General features: G+C 48.9%; 1 protein-coding gene across 2 annotated transcripts; it reads right to left on the minus strand.

The window, feature by feature from the left end:
• Nucleotides 1-1,452: 1,452 nt before the first annotated feature.
• On the minus strand, nt 1,453-7,697 carry SIX1 (SIX homeobox 1). 2 transcript variants are annotated; one of them, XR_001826830.2, is made up of 3 exons: nt 6,673-7,697; nt 3,281-4,625; nt 1,453-1,648 (listed from the first exon to the last, which is right to left on the minus strand). XR_001826830.2 is itself a non-coding variant. In XM_017533931.2 (2 exons), exons 1-2 carry the CDS (start codon nt 7,230-7,232, stop codon nt 4,331-4,333), a joined length of 855 nt encoding a protein of 284 aa, XP_017389420.1. In that variant the 5' UTR covers nt 7,233-7,697; the 3' UTR covers nt 1,453-4,330. The 2 variants fall into 2 exon arrangements, 1 of the variants encoding a protein (XP_017389420.1); XM_017533931.2 differs by having other exon boundaries at nt 1,453-4,625.
• Between the last annotated feature and the right edge of the window lie 12,773 nt (nt 7,698-20,470).

The following is a 20,470-nucleotide window of genomic DNA, read 5'->3' on the forward strand; positions in this document are numbered from 1 at the left end:
CACCAAGAAAGTGGAGCTCTCCCACCCCTCAACCTAGTCCTGCCAGAGACACTAGAAGCCAGGGCCCCTCTCTCTGCCGCGGGAAGTTCTAGGGACAAACCCAGAAAGCGACGCCCTCTCTACCTGGCACCCCTCCTCAGAGCGCGAGGGTGAAGAGTTGGGTCCGAAAAGCACAGCGAAGACCCCAGGAATCGAAGAAGGAGACAGGAGGTGTCTGAAGCAAAAAGGCCACTGGGAAATGGGCAGCAGGGCCTAGGCCGCCTGCAAACCGGGCTCCAAGGCCTGTGCCATCTGCCCTGTGCGGGAAGCGCGGGGCCTGGGAGCCAGGGAGCACTCACACTTGCGGTAGTGCTGGGGACGCGGGGCTCTGCCAGGGCGGCTCTATCCTGCCGCCAAAGGGCGAGGACAAGCCCCGCAGCGGAGCGTCCAGCGCCGCTCACATGCCTTGCCTGGAGCTTAGGTCTCAGACTCTGAAGAAGGCGACTGGGACTTGGGCCTGGAAGCTGGCTTCGGCGTACCCAAGGCGACGACAGCTGAGTTGTACCACGAAGCTCAGGCCGAGGCCTCCTCCCTTGTCTGGCCTTCGGCTCCATACTGACAGCCTCTGCTCTCAGGAACGCTGTGGACCGGGCCACTAGGCCCCCTGCGCCTGGAGCTGCGCAATGATCCGGGTCTTGAGATGAGCGCGATTCTCTCTGAATCGGTGGAGAGGAGGCTCTGCGTCGCAGAGGACAGCGGCGCCCGAACTTCCCGCGCTTCCCGAGGGCCCAATGGCAAGAACGGCCTCCGGCCTCCGGAGTGCGTGGGTGGCAGGAAAAGATCCCCAGTTTTTCTGCCTCCAGAGAAGCGCGGGATACAAGCCTCTGGATCTTCACCCTAGAGTCCTGCCTTCAGAATTTGCCAGACTTGCAGGCGGGGGGGAGGCAGTAGAAAGTGAAGCCCCTTCCAGCATCCGCCGCCGCCGCCTTTGCGACAGCAGCAGCAATGCAGCTGCCACAGAGCAGAGGAAGGGCAGCTCCGCGCGTGTTCGGTGCCAGGTGTCCCGCTGGCCCTCAGCGGATGGGGGAGAGCAGGTAACAAGGGTCGACGCTCAGCAAACTCAGAGCTCCTCCATAAATGCCAACGCCACTGCCTCTTCCTGGAAGCTTCCACTCCCGACAGGGGTCAAGACCACGCTGTCCTAGCCCAGAAAACAGGTTCAAGAACTGTGGTGCCCGGCCCCAGCGGCGCGCTTCTCCTTCCCTTAGCTCTCTGGGCTCTTGAGCCCCTACCTACAAACCCAAAAATTAGGGAACCGGGGGCCAAACCCCTTGGCCTCTGAGAATTTAGGAAGCTTCGTTCTCAGCCAAGAGGTCAAGGCGAGCAGGCAGCGGGGACTCGAACAATTGCGTATTCAGATTTAAACCATTAAAAAATAAAAATCACCCGAGTGTGTTTTTTTTTTTTTTTTTCATTTCACTTGGCACAATGGTTTGGCTGTATGGTTTCGTCCTAAAAACATTTTATTTATAAGCCGGTGTTCATTACTTTTGGCCATCGTTCTGACATCTGTAGAGGAGAAACGAAAAGTGGCTTTAGATTCAGTTAAACTGCGACACCCAGAAGGCAAATTGGAGGTCCCTTAAAACAGCTGGTTCCCGAAGATTTCCTCGAGGGAAGAAAAAAATATGGTTAGTTTCCCCTAATGATTTCTCTGAAATGATTGCCAAAAAAACTCAAAGCAATATTCAGTTTTCTCGCCTCTTCCTGCTTGTCCCTCTTTTAGCCAGACTGAGCCGAGGATGGCGCAAGGAGGCACATTATGCAATTTCTTATTAGACGCATCTGGAATATGCGCGCTCTGGGTTTAGTGCCAGAGGTTTTACAAAGAGTTTATGACCGTGACAGAAAATTGTCCTTTTAACGAGTTTACAAGCAGTAATCACGCGGGCTTTTACAGGACCAGCCCTCTTGCTCCTCGCCGGATCTGCAAACATGTCCAAGATTCACCACCTAAGGGAGCAGGAAATGGGCAGGGGCACCCTGCGAGACACAACTTCCACGAGCCTAAAATTATCCCAAGCGGAGCTGGGAGAGTGGGGGGTAGTCAACGGAGTAGGAAGAGAGGGCATGTAAGAAATTAAAGTAATTGGCCCTTCCTATTTTCCAGAGAGATTTCCGCAGCGTCCTTTGAAGCCTGTCAGGGTCATTGAAAGCTATCTTTGTGTAGGGTGTTTGTTTTGGGGAGTGAATGTGAAGAATGTGCGGAGATTCCCTGTGAGAGCCCCTCCTGCAGAGGGTGGCATTTCTCCGTGGCCCAAGACAGGGAGAATAAACACCCTAGTGACTTAAATAAACACCGACTTAATGATCCAAAACACTAACAAGGGAGATTGGGACCCTAAGCTCCCAAATCAAATGATGGTCTCTGAGCGGCTGTGTGCACATCTGTCCATCACTGAGGGGGAAAAACGACTTTATAAGTAAAAGTGTCTACAGTTAATTACAGTGACCATTTCTCCCTGGAACTCAATGCTATTTGACAGTTTAAAAAAATAAGAAGGCCTTGATTTCCCCCACATACCTCAGCTTTCTAGGCCAAAGCAAAGAATGGGAAAGAGTAAAAAAGAAATAATATATTAATGGTGACACTTACAGATAGGGAAAAATCAAAATTATGAAACTGTCATGTGAGAAAATACCTTCCCTAGGGAACGATATTTTACAAAGCACAAGCAAGCCAATCCTGTTATCCTGAGTAGAATTTTAATAAATAATGCCATTTGTTTCACTAATTTTAAAAGCTAAATACAGAAGATACATCATTTTGCCCCAGACAAAAATAATATGGAGCCTACATGATTACTGGGATTTTTCTGGACACTATCTGGCACCACTGCAAAAGAGCTCCTGTCCTGCTGGTCTGCTTTCTATTTGTACAAATTAATTCACAATGTTTCTATTCTTGTTCTCCTTGCCGTTTTTTCTTCAAGCAGATAAATTATTTTTACTTTCACAGTCTTGTCATAAACTTGTTAACACAAAAGAGCTTAGTTAACATATGAATGCTGTGAAGAGACAGTGGTAAACAAAATTGCATATCTAAATAATAAAAGTAAATAAATACCCCAAAGCTAAATTCACTGTCTTTCTGTCATATAATTAATCTAGTTACTACTCTTGGTTCAGATGATGGCCTTCAAAGTACCCTGCAATTCACAGCCACCATTAAGAAAAAAGAAAAAAAACTAATTTTTTTTTTTTTTTAAATAGGGCCCAATGACAGCAGTACACCACTCACCTTTTAGAAACAGAATCATACTCCTGGTGTTCTACTAAGTTTTAATTTAGACTGCTTTAGGTACAATAGAAAAGAAACCTGAAAACACATGCTGTTTTAGTAACAAATACCAGGTTGCCAAGATTCCTTGGCATATCTTTGCAAACTAGAAACTAGAAATAGGAGAAACCCTTAACAGGAGTAGGCTACAGATATGAAAGCTTTGAGGACATGAGTAATGGCATTCAGGAAAGTGTTTTTTTCACATTGGTACAATTTTAGAGTTTATCATTTAAAAAAAAAAAAAACCCAAGAAAACAAACAACAACCAAAAAAATTCCACTAAATTTGAAAATAGTTGCATTACTAATGGTCACGTCTCTTTCTAACTTTCTCACAAAGAGAGCATTAAGACATTTAGGCACTTGTTTTTTCCTCCTAATACTGTTCTTTTATTTTAATCTACATTAAATTGTTTAACACTAAATATGAAAAATGTAAACTCAATTTTTCCTTATCAAAGAAAGTTACAGATTGTATTTTTCCTATTCACCTTAAGAATGTAATCAGCTCCTCCAAGCCTGGAGGCTCTTATTTTCACTGTTTTTATCTCCCTTTCTCTTTTTGTTTCTCTCTCTTCATTTCCTTTTCCTCTTCACAACACATTTCTCCATAAATAAATTAAAAGGAAATAATAAAAATCCAGTTGATTTGTAAATCCCATTCCTTGAAAAAAAGAAAGACTGCTGAAGCAGGCATATCAGTTGCGCAGAACTGAGACTGGGTGCCTGGGTGCTTTTGTTTGTTTGGGTTTTTTTTTTCCCCTGATCTCTGCATTGGGAGGGAAGATGCAAAAGTGGAAAGAGTTGGAGAGAAGAGGGAGACTAAGCTTGAGATCGCTGTCGGTTTTGATTTTTAAAAAGATATTTGTGAAAGTCCACCATTCCTTTATGCGCAAAGAACTCCAGAAACAAGCTGCAAAAATGTTCCTGATTTCTATTTACAAGTGTCCCTAGTCGCTGCAGTGGTTGCTGCTCCAGGCATCCCTTCAAGGCCCCAGTCCCTCCCCACTTAGGACCCCAAGTCCACCAGACTGGAGGTGAGGGGGCCAAGCAGAGAGTCTTGGAGCTGATGCTGGTGGGCCTGCAGGCCGTGACTGGGCTGCGAGGCTGTTAAGCCGGGGAGAGAATAGTTCGAGCTCCTGGCGTGGCCCATATTGCCCTGCAGCAGAAGGACCGAGTTCTGGTCTGGACTTTGGGGTGGTGAGAATTCCTCTTCTGAGCTGGACATGAGCGGCTTGCCCCCTTCCAGAGGAGAAAGTTGGTTCTGCTTGTTGGAGGAGGAGTTATTGTTTTCGGTGTTCTCCCTAAGAAATAGAGGACAACACCATATGGTTAAAAAAAAAAAAAAAAAAAAAAAAAAAAAAAAAAAAAAAAAGGTTAAAAAAAGTGTGAGATGGAGGTAGGGGAGCTGGAAGGAGGAAAGAGCCATTGTGCAATCTGTCACCAACCCAAATGGAAGAGCTCTACCCTTCCACCCATCCCCAAGGGTAATGGGGGAGGTGTGAAGTCAGAGGAGCCTAGAGAAACGGAGAGCTACGGACAGAGCCTCCTGTTAGGAGCCAGGTCCTTTTCTCTTCCAGATTTCAGGAAGTGATAGATTAGCAGGATTTACTTGAAACATACAAAATATACATTTTAAATTTTGTTCCAGCAGTTACATTTAAATACATATCAACTAACACCATGTTTAAATGTAACTAAGTTTGAAAATCTTTCAATAAATGGATGTTGGTGATAAAGAAATGACAGAGGACAGAGTCCAATGCACAAATGTTTGGGGTGAATCAAGCCCATTGCCTTGTTCCAGTATGAGACAATTAAACATCCAGTTTTCCTGCCCCAGCCCAGAGTTGGTGGTTTTGCAGACACAGGACAGGTCACGGCAAGTGGTGCCCAGAGCGGCCCAGTGACCGAATAAACACAAGGAGCGCAGCCAGTCTCTCTGATTTCATCTGGAGTCGGCCCTATGGCCTGACTTACAGGACGGCCGTTTTGTAACTAAACGCTAACTGCAACTATATAATCTCTGTTTCTGTGTTACTTGCTAACTCTTCAGCCCCTTGTCACCCCCTCTCAAACTTTTTACCAACATCCAAAGCAACTCATCCTTTCTGGGCAGGGGAAACCGTCGCGCGGCACAGGCTGCTAGCGGGCGAGGTCCCGGCACTCGGTCCGGGTTAACTTCAGGATTTCGCTGCTCTTGCAGCTTTCGCCTTCCGAGTGCTTGCCCCGTATTCCCGACTCCTAGCGCCTGTCTCCTCCTTTCTTTTCCCTTATCCTCACAATCTCTGTCTCCCGGCCAGCCCATTTCAGCTGAATTTATCCTAGCTCTGTGGTTTTCCACCCAGAGAGGAAAGGAAGCAAGACCTTCGGGCCCCAGGCTTGGAAGCAAACAAAGGAACCTAACCGGCCCCTGCGCTCAGGTTTCCCCCAAACTCTTTGGCTTCGCGGAGCGCTCTCCCCGCCACAGCCACCTCCCCACCGTTCTTCTGAATCTCTATCGGAAACTCTACAGAGAACGGAAGGAGCCTGGCCAGGTGACGAAGGTGCTGCCCTGAGGTGGGGGAAGTTAGAGACCAATTTTTTAAATATTGCCTTCTGAGCTCCAGTGCGAGAGAAGGCTGCGACTGGAGATCACTTCCTCGTCTGGGCAGGCGGCGCGGACAGCCAGACCGCCCGGCTGCAGCGCCGGGCCACGAGCGAGCGAACACTGCGAGAATCAACCCTTTCTGAATTTGGGGCTCCGGGAAGTAAATGCAGCGCCACCTCTCCCCAAAGCTCTCTTTTCAGTGTATTTTTAAAGGACTCCTCCCTTTGTCCAGCTAGAGAGAAATGAAGCAGGCGACCTCTGATTCAAAAGACTATCAAGAGAGAGCCGTGTAAAACCGGGCGGGAGTGAGGGCAAGGCCGATATTCAGGCCAGCTTCACCCCTCCGGGGAGGAAGAGGAGAGAGGTTCGCGAACCTTAGCTCCCACCGAACCTCTTTCCTTGCGACACCAATCAACGCTTCCCTGCCCATTGATTTAGAAAGTCACTCTCCACCCACCACTCCCCGCCGCAGTCAGCCAGGGAGGCATGGAAAACAAACCTAGCGCCAGTATTTCCCGACACTCACATCCCAGAGAAACCCACTCGCGGGTGCTCAAAGCAAATGAGGCCCCAACCTTCACAAGGAACCTCAGAGTTCATGAACTTTCGCAGCAGCGCGGCGGAAGCCTGCGCGCCGCCCGGTGGATGGGCTTCGGCCAGCGGTGAGGATTTGGTGGCGGGTGCCTGCGGTGGCGGGAGGGGGTGGAGGGGAAAGGAAGGTTTCCTAGGGTCACCCGAGTCGCAGGAAGCACGCCGCGTACCTTTCCTTGGCCTCCGCTGCCCGGTCTCTTTGCCTCCGGTTCTTAAACCAGTTGCTGACCTGGGTGGTGGTGAGGCCGGTGGCCTCGGCCAACTCCCGCTTCTCACGCGGCGAGGGGTAGGGATTGTGCGCGTACCACTCCCGCAGCACGCCCCGCGACTTCTCCTTGAAGCAATAGCTGGTCTCCTCGCCGTCCCAGATGGTGCGCGGCAGTGGGAATTTTCGGCGCACCCGATATTTGCCTACGGCGCCCAGGGGTCGGCCGCGCAGCTTCTCGGCCTCCACGTAATGCGCCTTCAGCCACAGTTGCTGCAGTTTGGGGTGGTTGTGAGGCGAGAACTGGTGGCTCTCCAGGATCTTGTAGAGCTCACGGAAGTTGCCGCGGTGGAAGGCGACCACCGCCTTGGCCTTGAGCACGCTCTCGTTCTTGTGCAGGTGGTCGCAGGCAGGCAGTGACCACAGGAACCTGCCCAGGCGTTCCAGGTTTCCACCTTGCTGCAAAACCTCGCACACGCATGCCACTTGCTCCTGAGTAAAACCAAACGACGGCAGCATCGACATGGCTGGGGCCTGCCGGGGCGCACGGCCCAGGCGCACGCGGCTGGGCGCAGAGCCGAGAAGCAGGGGGCGGCGGCCGCAGGGGATGGGGGCGCGGCTGTTCCTAACCTCCTCCCTAGGCTTTGCAAAGGCGAAAATCCGAGTCGGAATTTGGAGGTGGACGGCCAAGGAAGAGGAGGCAGAAGAGTAGGGGACGCGCTGAACAAGGAGCCGCCGGCGCACTCAGTAGCCTTTAGGGCCTTGTTGCCTCGGACCTCCCGCCCGGTGGATGCTGCTAGTTGCCGGGGAACTTGGTTTCTGTTCTCCCGGCCGCTGCCTTAAAGCGCGCAGCGTCCCCGGCACGCTGATTGGCTGCGGGAGGCGCCTATCCGGGGCTGGCCAGCCAGCGCGCCGCCCGGCCGGGCAGCGAGGCCGCACCGCCCAGCTCGGGGAGGGCGAGGCTAGGAGTTGTGGTGGTGGTGGTGGTGGTGGTGGTGGTGGTGGTGGTGGTGGTGGGGAGGGGGGTGTTGCGAGGGCTGCGGGGGTAGGGAGTGGTGGGAGGAGAAGGAAGAGGAAAGGTGGGAATCCAGTTGGGGTCTGAGCTGCGCTGCGGAGGTCGGGGGAGGTAGGGAGTGGGTGAGCGCTTCAGGACCCTGCAAGGCGGGACCCGTTGCCAGCATTACCTACCCGGAGTCGCGCACAACTCCGCACAAATCAATGACTTCAAACCTTCGTTTCTCCCCTCTCCCTCTGTACTCTTGTCCTCATTCCTTGTAGACTTGCCCTTTCCCGGTGAGCTCATATTTAATTACTTTAATGTTCGAATGAATAAATAATAGATTGATGAATAGCTATGGAACGCGATAAATAATTCAAGAGCAGACCAGGGTCCCTGCTTGCAGTCTCTGGAAGAGTGGCTTCTTTTTGGGTTGGCTTCGGCTCCAGGAGCCGAACCCAATTTCCCCTTCCCTCCCCCCATTGCCCCACACCACCCTCCAAAGGGCACAAGTACCCGCAGTTGGACAGCGTTTCCCACGTTCACAAAGGGCCTCCATGATTTGAGACCAGGCGAAGAGCTGTTTAGAGCATTCTTGCTGAGCACATAGAGTCTCCGAGCGTTCATCATTTGTTATCTTAATGTTCTGCAGTGGAAACCAGCAGGTTCCTGAAGCTTTACTGGACTCAATTTCCCCATCTGTGTGGTGGCGATTTTCCAGTGCCACCTTTGCTACTGAGGAATGCCCAGAAGCTTTACTTGCTATTAGCAAAAATGCTTTGGGAACCTCGTACGAAAGGCGCTGGATGTGGTGTAAATTAAATAAAACTGTGCCAGGCTCCAATAACCGTCCGGTTGTAACATAATCCTTGCCCTGCTCTGAGAGGGACACTGCCCTCAAAGCGAGGACGACAGCAGCTCCAAGAAGATTAAATAAAGAGGGGTGTGTGTGTGTGTGTGTGTGTGTGTGTGTGTGTGTGTTGCAATGCTGGCCTATTTTGCTGCCAGGGAGTGAGAGACGTACTGCAATTTAAGTCCCATCATCTGCTGTTTTGTTTATGTGTGGAGAATACTTAGTAAAACTGCACAAACAAATGAAGTTGTAATTATCTTAAGCTTCATTTGCACACCTAGTTCCAAAGCAATTATTTAAAAGATTTTAAAAACAATTAGCCTCTCTAAACAAAGATAATCTATTGTCAGTAGCTGAGACTAGCGGGAGATAAGAACAATGCATGGAGATAAGGGAAGCCAAATGGTGGAAGGAGAGTGACTTTATGACTATGCTTATCTCTGATTAGATAAGTTCAAAACAGAATTCTAAGTACACTTCAAAAATGCTTTTGATTTCAATGCGCCCTCTTAGAGAGTGGTGACGAACAAACTGTAGGCTCCTTAAACTAGCTTGTCTTCTTTAAATATGTTTTGATTCCTTCAGCCAAAGAGCTCAGCACTACAAAACTTTTGCATATTCAAATGCAAATGGAAGAAGGTAAAGCAGTGTCTGGGTTTCCCCTTTTATTATTAGTATGATTTTAAAATGATGCACCCAGTCCAGTGCACCCTGCAACATATATTCTAAACTCATAAAGGGTTCCCACCTCAGGGCTGCCACATGGGAGATTCCAAGTACACAGGAAGCTGCTTCTCTACTGAACATAATGCTTTCCGCATCCTTGAAACTCTTGCGTATTCCATGCAATTAGATGTTGGAAGTAGATGCTGATATTTCATTACCTTAGGCTTTAAAAAAAAATGCATTTAATGGGTGTGCATTCTTTCTAAAGAGCCTCTGCCATATAGTTTGCCCAGTGACTTTCTAAACTGGAAGCCTGGCACTGCTAAGCCCAGAGCCATGTGGCTGGTAATTTTCCCTCACTGTCTTATTTTAGTGCTTATGATGTTTCACATGAGGTCTTAAGGAGCTGCAGTGTCCTCCCAGAAGGAATGTCTCTGCTTGGAACAGTCCTTATTGACATGGCAGCTGTGTGAGGACCGGAACGGAGGCTTAAACCCGTCTCTAAAAATCAGTTAATACAGTTAATACCCTAAAGACTGGAGCAAGTGCACACAATTACAGTGGGGGAGGGTCTTTAAGCACAATCACGTCTCTTAAAAGATAAACAGTATGTTGAGTATGGGGTGTGCTTTGTAATTAACAATTTTGTATAAGGAAATGAGGCATAGCCTGGACAAACAAGGGCAGGTATAAATTTACAGAGGATGACAGAGAGCAGAGAGATGGCAATTAGACACGAATAGGACCACCTTTCCCCCCCTACCCTTCCTCCAGACCTCCCTACCCACTTCTTTTTATCTGTCTTCAAAAGGAACCAGGACGTACTAGACATCGGCATCAACTGGGAAGACCACGTGTAGAAGCTGTGATTGCGGGAATCCGGGTAGAAGAGAAGAGGTGCTCTTCCTCGGAGGCCGTGACTCGGCCCGCCGACATTTTTTCCTCCCGCTTAATCCAATAGATCACGTAACTGGAAAGGGAAAGTGCTATGCACTTTATACCAAGGAGCCTACCTGCTATTTCGATTCCTTGGTTAGGGGAACCAATTGTTATAAATGTTAATCATTGGCTCGGATATTTAAGGTTTCCCAAAATGGAACCTCCCACTGAAAACCACTAAAAGAGGTAAAATGATATGAATTCACAAACCACCTAAACCAAATGATCCATTTTAAATCGCACACAGAAAGGTTTGAGTTGTTGCTAACATAAAACCTTTGCTGTCAATGCAAATCGCACGAAAAGCAGAGATGCGTTGGAAATTTAAAGGTAACAAGTAACTCTAGCCAGCCGGCTGCTACCCTTGAGCGGCTCAGGAGGGAACACCACTGGCAAGGAGCGCCCGATGCTGGGTTTTGGCTCTTCAGTGCCTCCTCTGCGCAGGTAATGGCCGGGTGCGTATAATTAGCCGATGAAAAAGCATTCAATGGGATAGCATTAGCAGTTGCTAGGGTTTCTAGGCTGGGTTGACATAGGCCTTGATGCAAACACCCCTAGCTGGGACCCTGTTGTTTCCCTTCTGGCTTGGAGCAAGATACTTGGGGGCTCCCTGGCCGCTTTCTTGGAATTCTTTCACCATCCAAAACGACGGTGAGGATCCTATTCTACCTACAAATATTTGGAAGGGGAGGGCATAGAGAGGTGTTTCTTCAATAAATTAGTGTCATCGCTCTGGGGCAGTGCGGAGACTCCCCAAGTCCGGGCTGAAGTGCCAAAATTCTCGACCCTTGGGAACTCCGGCTCCGAAGACCGGCGTGGCGCCGGAGCAGCAGCCCACCTGCTCCTGGGGGACGCCGCTCCCCGCGAGGTCTGAATAGGCCTGGGGCTCAGGCAGAGAGATTTGCGGACTCAGAGAAGAGAAACCCAAAACCAGTCCATTAGTAAATGAGTTTTGTGTTGTCAAGTTCTTTCCCATCCACTTGCTGTTCTGAAAAATAGATCACGTTTCGTTATCTTTAGTGGGAATCTGCAACGTGACACCGGATCCGCGCGCCGCCCCCCCCCCCGCCTCCCTCCCTGCCTCTCTCTGCCTAGCTGAGGGGAGCAGGCGGGCCTCCTCAGCTTATTTCTGAACAATGAGGATTTGTCTGTTCCCCAAGTGCATTTATGTATGGAGGGAGGGAGGACGTTTTTTCCTGGAAGCGGGAAGCTCGAGAGCAGAGCCTCCCACTTCCTTGGTGCGAAAACGCTACGCTGGCCCAAGGTTCTGGGCGACCGCGGGCCCGCCCCTTCCCTCCCACCCGCCCCACCTCCCACACCTGGACAAACAGAGCCAGCTGCGAGCCAGGCTTGCCGCTGAAAACCCTGCTGCCCCGCGCGGCTCCTTAAAATACCATCTCCGTATTGTCTCGAGGTCGGGGAAGGGAGAAAGAGATAGATACACAGACCCACTGACGGACTGACTGAGTGTCAAGCGCTGGGAGGGAGCTCAAATTGGAGGGGAACAGAACTGTCTTTGGAGGAGTTATCCTCTCTCTCGCTCTACGTGTGCCCCGCGGCGAGTCTCTCCTAGAGTGTGTCTCTAACTCTTTTCTCCATCTGAAAGAGAACGCTCGCTCATTGTCTGTATGTGAACCCGTTTCTCATTCTTTCATTCTCTCTCTTTACCTCTCTCTTCCTCTCTTTCTCCTCCTCATTGTTTTTCCTCTTCCTCTTTCTTCTTCCTTCCCCCCCTTTCCCTTCTCGGCCACCTCCCCTCGCCCCCTTGGCACTCATTTCTTTCTCTCCAAGACTGGGCACTGTGAGGTTCCACAGAGTGTGCTGATATCACCCACTGAGGCAGCGCTGGTAGGTTCTCTTGAGAATAGACCCTCAAGTCTGGGTGCTGTAGTCGGCGGGGCGAGGACCTTTTACAGGGAGTGGAGGGCTAGCAATAGATGGCATGGCCCTCAGGGAGGGCTGGCAAAGGTGTATTGGCCACCTGAGAAAAGGACTGACCAGCTGCATTCTGAGAAAGCCCTGACCAATCGCCAGATTTGAGCTAAAAGACCCTACTCAACATCATATGCCAACTACCTTTCTGGAAATTGGAGCCGGGATGTCACATGAATCAATTCTTAAGAATTTAAGGGACTCTGAGCCCCGTCCCTCATTCCCTGTTTTTAAAAATATCTCCTTAGGGTAGGTTTATGAAATGAAACTCTCCAAAACCGCTTATCTTCCATTGAATTTTCAATCAACTTTTTTTCTCAACTTATGTACATCCTGAATACCACATCTGTCTAAGCTAAAAAGAATTTCCTTTTGGGAGGTGAAAGCCTGCAGCTCCTCCTGTTCAGAGGAAAGTGCTAGTGACGGTAATGCAGGGTGACACTAAATAAACAGTTAGGGTGGACTGGAAAGATGGAGTTAATTATCCAGTGAGCTACATTTCAGCCCGGACCATCAGGGGCTGATTTGTTTTGGCTCATAGTTGGAGGAAGGAGACAAACCACTCTCTTCTACACATCTCCTTGGGATCCTGATCATTCACGTCTTCAACAAAACAAAAAACAAAAACCACTACCGATGTATTACTGCTTCACTTACATTTTGGTTTGTTCCTCCTCTGGACGCTCTGGAAAAAAAAAAATGTCCACTCCATTGCCCCATATCGCTGGAGGGAAGAACCAAAGCGACTCAAAAATGCACTCCCACGAGCAAAAAAATCAAGCTATTTGAAGTCCAAATGGTAAGGAGGCCCAATGATAAGGAAAGCAGGCATTTAGCGCCCCTCCCTATCTCTTCGCTTGGATTCTTACAATAAACTTATAAAACTACGTGTTTATAAAAACTAAGATATTGGCTTGGTTTTCATGATGCTTTTACTCCACTCTCCAAAAAATCAGGCTTCGTGAAATTTGAAATGCAATTAGATTTATCGTTAGCGTGATTCACTGACTATCTGGTTTCCTCAGGTAAACCTGGACTTACATATAAATCCTAGTAATTTGAAACTTCTCCCTCCCCATTTTGCTCCCTCCCTCCGTTCTGATATTAATAATCCCCGGCTGCCCCTCTTTCCGGGTCATTACGGTACTGCTGGTCTCTAATCAATCCTAATGCGATGGCAATTGGAGTCCCTGATGACTGCGGCTCGGGTTTCTTGTAATGGCTCTACCACATTTTCCTGGACCTCCTTCTTTAACCTGAGATGCCAGGGGGACGAGTCTCTTCTCGGCTGCTGATTACTTCAAGATGTGGGGGCTGGTTTGAGCTGAAGGATAAAGACACTTGCGCACAGCGTGGCTGCCACAGCAGGCTGGGCGGCTGGGGAGAGCAGATGTCTGCACGCAGGGCGCCGCCACCCGAAAACCTCGTTACTCTCTTTTCTTTCTCCCCATTTTCCAGGCCCAAACTCACCCTGGTGGACCGAGATGAAGATTCTTAGAGCAGACTTTTTTTTTTCCTGGTGCAGAAAGGCCTGGTGGTCTCTGGGACTCTCGCCATTTATCGAGCGTTCCCACCCTACAGCGTCTACCCAGGCGCAGGCCTGCCCCTGGTTCAGGAGTAAACGCCTTCTCCCATTGTAAAGAGCCAGCTTCTCTTTCCTTCGGGTGGTTTTCTTCCCGTGCTTTCCTCTTCCCCAATTGCGGAGTGGGTGTCCTGAAGAGAGACCTGAATCTCCGTCCCGCCCCTCTCCCCATCTCATTCACTAACCCTTGACCTTTCTCCTGTTCCTCATCGTAGCAGTGCCTGAAGTTCCCAACCTGTTCCTGACCCAAAACCCAGACCCTGAGACCAGAAGCTTGGCCTGGTCAGGTTGGGATATGACCTCTTCTCCCTCGACCTTTGGGGATTCGTCTCTGGAAATCCTTAGCCTTTAGAGATAAAGGGCCAACACTCCTTTCTCGGTGGTGCCACTCGGAGACTACCACTAGTGGGAACTTGCGCCTGCCTCCCTTCTCCCCTGCCAAAAGTTCTAGTTCGCCTCACCTACCCCCGTCCAGGCTCGGCAGCGAGGCAATCTGCACGTTCGCGGCATTTTGTATTCTTCCATTTCTCAGCCTAAGCCATTTAGTGTAACCCGAGCTCAGGATAATTGCCACGTCTCTGCCGTGATACTTTTTAAAACAAGATAATGCTTCTGAATTGCGGAAGAAAGTGCTGCGGACAAATTGGGCGCTGAGCTGCTGAGATGGATCGCTTTGTTCCTGGCGACCAGTGGTTTGTGACTCAATTAGTGCATTTCTGGGAGCCGCCTGCGTTGCGCAGTAGGGTCAGCTGAAAGCGAACTACCCCTGTGGCTCCCAGGAGCGGGTAGGAGTTCGGGGGTGGGAGCACTTCAGGCCTGTACCTCTGTTGGTGCGTATCCACGCTGTGGGATCTGTTTTTGCATTCTCACACGAGCATATTGTTTGGGCTCTAAAGGATCCAGATTTTCGCGGACAGAAGCTCCACTGCCTCTGTTCCCAAACGAGCCGCGCGGCATTTGTCTGAATCACCAGTCCTCTGAGCAGTGGGAAAAGGGATACAGGGTAGCGGGTGCTGGAAAGGTGCCCATTCACCCATGCCCCTCCGCGCGTCTCGACCACTCGCCTAGACTTGGACTTTGCGACAAGGTTTCCAACACCGCTGCAGTGCTTGGCAAAGCCCTCCTGGAAGCCAGCAGGGTGAGGCTGCCAGCAAGCAGGGGGACTGCGAGGGACGCTTTTAGGACTTGGAAGAAGGCCGTAAGCTCTTTCCCTACCTCTACTCAAGTTCACCCGACACCCTCACCTATCACCCCGCGTGCAGGACCGGGTCCACATTTCGCGGGCTAATCCTGGGCCTCAGTATAAGCCGCTGTGCCAGGGGCGCGCACGCAGCCAAGTAACCGCGCGCGGGCGCCGGGGAGGCTTCGCCGCGGCGCGGGGTCTCGAGGAGCTGGGCCTCACCCCTCGCCCCGCCGCCTGCGCCAGAAACTCCCTCCCCCGGGCTGCGCGGGAGCTCTCGGGCGCCGCGTCTGCGCCGGGGCTGGCTCTGCCCAGGCTTGTAGCCAAAGGTCGCGCTATCTCGCCGGGCGGGCCTGAGGGCTGGGACGCGAGCCGGCTTCTGCCCCTGCCCTCTGTTCTCTTGGGTTGTTTTCTCCGGCGTTGCGTGAGGCCCATAGGCGTCAGGGCGTGAGGAAAGAAGGGCCGGGGCCTGGAGGGCGGGGACCACCAGGAGGCGCGGAGAGGTCAGTGAAGCAGACAGACAGCCGGCGTAGGCTGGCGGCGTCGCGGCCGGAGGAGAAAGAGGGCGCTGTCTTCCTGGCAAAGGAGTTCTCGCCAGGCCGGCAAGAACCGAAACGAAAAAAAAACAAACAAAAAGGAAAATCTGCCCGGCCGAGCCCCCGGGGTGAAGAGCCCGAGGCGGGAAGGGGCTAGGGTAGCTGAGCGGATTCTCGGCCCAAAGCCCGGGTACCGCTCGGCCCACCTTGGCCTCGCCAGCGCCACGTAGCCCAGGACGGGACTCGCTAGGAGGGAGTTTTCTTTGGCTTCTTTAGTTGTCCCCATAGTCGCCTTCTTTCAGGGCCATCCCTCTCTCACTTTTCCCTCCAAAAACTGGAGGCGTTGGGATAAGGACAGCGACGCTTCGCTGGCGAATGAGGTACCCCAATTTGCCCAAGGCAAGCGGGGGAATCGGGATCTTCTTTCTTTAAGCGGAGCGGGCTTCTCGGTTTCGTGGAACCTGCGGCGGGGAGCTGCGACCTCAGCCAGTCGTTTCGCGTCGAAGCGCTGCAAGTTGGCTTAGCTTGGCCGAGCATTGCCCAGGAACAGCGAAGAGATGGAGGACCCTCTCATTTACCGTGACCAGCTGGCCGGGGAGCACACGCAGAGACCAATAAGGTCCCAAAGACAACTATCAACCATTCTCCACCCCAATCCACACATCAAAATAAATAAATAAATAAACACCTGAACTTGTATTAATTCGGGTGAAACAGCTATCCCTCCATTCCAAAAGTACTTATTTCTCTGTCACCTACCCAGGATAATGTGCTCTTGCCTTTCCATGAGCGTAGTAAACCAGGCAAAGCAAAACAAAAGGATCCCAGACTCACTTATCTTCTGCCTTGAAAGGTCGCTCTGGATTCGGGGCCATAGCTAAAGGCCTTCTTGGCTTGTACATAGATAGTAGAACCGATCGCACGTCTGCCGCCAGAGCGCCTCAAACTCCAGTCTCTATTTGAATTTCCTTGGAAGTCTTGACTCTTCTGTAGCCCCTCAAGCAGAATCCAGGTGGCCTCGTAGTTCCGCCTTTGGCAGGAGAACTATTTCCTAGGAGTAACTGGGTGGGCTGCAGTCCGCCTGCCTCTTCACGTTGAGAGACGCTTCTCTTGTGGGAACGTCTGTTTCTATTCAGCCGATTTTCTTATTTCTTTGATCAGCCTAAATGTTTTCTTGGCAAACGGAAATTGACCATGCCATGAATATGATAACAACCTGCTTGAAAAAAAAGCTATTTTGTTTCCAAGCAGCAGTAAAAGGTTGTGGGGGGACGGTAGAGGAGGCTGGCTGTTAGGAATGCCTGTAACAGATTCCAGCGCATACATCTTTTGGCAGTCTCTGAAGCAGCTTTGTGAAAACTGCCTTTTCTCTCTCATGTAGCTTCTTCCCTTTCTTTCCTCCCCTCAGTTAAACACACACCTGGTGTCCTAAAAGTCTCTGATACTCTTTATTAAACAATAGAACTTCAATGGATGCCTCGGGTGACTTTCCCTTTAAAACATAGATGAAAGGCAAAGTTAATACAATGTTCTCTTAATCCCTTTGCCTTCTGAGTCAAAATAAATATTTTCTTCTGCATGCGATTGTACATCCTGCCATTTGGCTATGGCTGTAAGCAAATTGACGGTAATAAAAGTGTTTTGAGGCTGTGTATTAAATGCAGTTCTCTTGAAACCAAGAGAGAGGAGGGAGGAGCCTTACTTCACAGGCAAGAATTGGTGGATTTCTGAAAAAGCTGCAAGAAAAGGACCTTTCACCTCTCATTAGTGATGCCATCAGTGCTCAGGCAGAGTGGAGCTGAGGTCATGTTACATATGGCACACAGTCTGCTCAGCACTTGAAACGTCAGCTTTGAAATTTTAGAGAGGGGAAAGGTCATCTTTAATAAGTTAAAGTCTGGGGCTCCCACTGCCCTCGTTGCTAACTGGGTGGGTGTCCATATGCTTCAAACCCTCTGCACAAGATTTTTTCTTTTCTTTTCTTTTTTAATTTGCAGTTTTACGCTGATTTTTGTTTCTTCATTGAAATCTTAATGTTTTCAGCTGTTAATACTCCAAAAGGCCTTTCGTTTTTATAGCAACTTTGTCGTCTTTCCTTTTCTTTTCATGCAATCATAAAACTGTCTGTTCTGAGTGATAGCTTTTTAGAGCTCAACTTCCCAGGAGAAATGAAGTGTATCTGTCCATCTGCATACATGAATCCAGACATGTGGGCTATAGGGTTACCCTTCTGAATGGGTAATTTAGACTTCACTCTTGTATACTCATAATTTACCGAACCTCAAAACATCGAAACTTCCATATTATATGAAAACACTAGTTTCTGAAAACTTCCTGAGTACTACTAAAATTCTTCATGCCAGTTACTGAAATTTCACATTTTATTTTTACCATGTGGGAGAAACTCTCAAATCAGAATATACTGCTTTTTCTAGAAGGCTTGAAATTAAGACTACCCAACAGATGCTATAATGGTAGATATAGTATTGAAAAAAAAAAGTGCTAACATCTCACTTTTTTGTTAAGAAAATATGAGAAACATTTGTGATTGTTTCACCCTCAAATTTGTTCAAGAAGTGAAGTCAACCAAACCAAAACAACTAGCTGGACACAGTAGCTCACCCCTGTAATCCCAGCACTTTGAGATGCCAAGGTGGGCAGATCACCTGAGGTCAGGAGTTCAAGACCTGCCTGATCAATATAGTGAAACCCCATTTCTACTAAAAATACAGAAATTAGCTTGGCATGGTGGCTCATACTTGTAATTCCAGCTACTCAGGAGGCTGAGGCAGGAGAATCACTTGAACCCAGGCAGCAGAGGTTGCAGTGAGCCTAAATCACACCACTGCACTCCAGCCTGGATGACAGAGCAAGACTCTGTCTCAAAACAAAACAAAACAAAAAACCAAAGCAACTGAACTATCTATCCCCAGATCTCTTTCCAGCCACTGTAAAGATGGATATAAATAGTTTTATGTAACCCTATAAGGGACTTCTCAATAGTGATTCATTACTCAGTCCCAGAACATTTTTTTTTCATATGAACCCACAGTCCAAAAGAGTAGCCTCAGCACACCATTACATACATTCCTCCCCCCCCTTTTTTTTTTTTTTGGTATCTGTCAATTTATTTATTTATTTTCCTTTTTTAGAGATGGGGTATTGCTACGCTTCCCAGGCTGGACTCAAACTCCTGGGCTCAAGCAACCCTCTCACCATAGCCTCCCTAGTAGGTGTGATTACAAGCATGTGCCACCATGCCCACCAACCTGTCAACCCTTTTTTTTTTTTTTTTGAGACAGTCTCACTCTGTCACCCAGGCTGGAGTGCAGTGGTGTGATCTCGGCTCACTGCAACCTCCACCTCCTGAGTTCAAGCGATTCTCCTGCCTCAGCCTCCTGAGTAGCTAGGATTATAGGCGCCTGCCACCATGCCAGGCTAATTTTTGTATTTTTAGTACAGACAAGGTTTCACCATGTTGGTCAGGCTGGTCTCGAACTCCTGGCTTCAGGTGATCCACCCGCCTCAGCCTCCCAAAGTGCTGGGATTACAGGTATGAGCCACCACGCCCAGCCCTTGTCAATCCATTTTATCTGTTTATTTGTATATATCAGATTCTGATTCTTTTTCCAATTTCTTCTTCTTTTTTCATAAAAGTTATGTATTTTGTGCTTATAAAATTAACTTTTAAAATAACACAACAATGTATGCTAATCAACTTTAAACAAGTAGACTCAATGATAATTTAAAATTCTTTCTCCCACTCTGCAAATTGAAAATATTGGAACAATCTTTAAACATTCTGTGGAGCCAACTAGGGGTTCCTCATTACTGAAGAATTTAATGATGGCGATATGCAGATAGGTGTTGGTTTTGCTTTGTGTCTAATCGGATTCTCAAAAATCCTTAATTTTGAAGGAGCAAAATTTTAAAAGAACAGTTTTGCATAATAGCAACTGAAACTATAGATGGGCAGGATGATTTTACAACCAAATGACATCAAGTAAATAATTTATTTCTAATCACTTTGCTACATTAGGGTTTACTGCTAATGAGCTAGTGGACTTTGTGATACTTTAGCTACCCCAAAGCACTTGAGGCTTTGATGACCCAAATGGTTTAGTAAGTTCAATCAATCTAGTCAATAGAAAATGGAGATAAAGATGCACACTGTGGTCTTAGGGAGTGCATGTGCATGCATATGTGTGTGTGCATGTATGTCTGGGAGGGAGATCATGTTGCTTTTTCATTTTGACTAAATTTTAAAGCTCCCCAAATAATCCAGGAAAATCTATGAGCAGATTGTGTCACTCCAGTAAGGCTGAAAAAACAACAAGTGAAATATTTCAAGAGGCAGATTCATCGATGATAGGTTAATAACTCATTAAAGGCCTATAAAAGGAATACTAATAATTTTCATTTCTTTTTATTTGTTTGCTTGTTTTGAGATAGAGTCTCACTCTGTCACCCAGCCTGGAGTGCAGTGGTGCGATCTCAGCTCACTGCAGCCTCTACCTCCCAGGTTCAAGTGATTCTCCTGCCTCAGTCTCCCGAGTAGCTGGGATTACAGACACCCACCGCCATGTGCAGCTAATTTCGGTATTTTTAGTAGAGATAGGGTTTCACCATATTGGTCAGGCTGGTCTCGATCCACCTGCCTCTGCCTCCCAAAGTGCTGGGATGACAGGCGTGAGCCACCGCACCTGCCCGATTTTCATTTCTTTTAGCATCCCTCATTTTACAAGCCTGATTTCATCCATCTCAAAATTTTGGGGAGTATCATCCTCACCATAAACAGTGATTATCTCTATTACAAAAACAGCAAAAGCCAGACACAGTGGCTCGAGCCTGTAATCTCAACGCTTTAGGAGGCTGAGATGCGAAAATCACTTGAGCCCAGGAGTTCAAGACCAGCCTGGGAAACATAGTGAGATCCTGTCTCTACAAAAAAATTTTAAAAACCGGGAGTGGTGGTGCATGCCTCTGGTCCCAGCTGCTGGGGAGACTGAGGTCAGAGTATTACTTGAACTCAGGAGTTTGAGGCTGTAGTGAGCTATGATAGTACCACTGCACTCCAG

The sequence above is a fragment of the Cebus imitator genome, unplaced genomic scaffold (assembly GCF_001604975.1).
Source record: "Cebus imitator isolate Cc_AM_T3 unplaced genomic scaffold, Cebus_imitator-1.0 Scaffold83, whole genome shotgun sequence".
Classification (NCBI taxonomy): Eukaryota; Metazoa; Chordata; class Mammalia; order Primates; family Cebidae; genus Cebus; species Cebus imitator.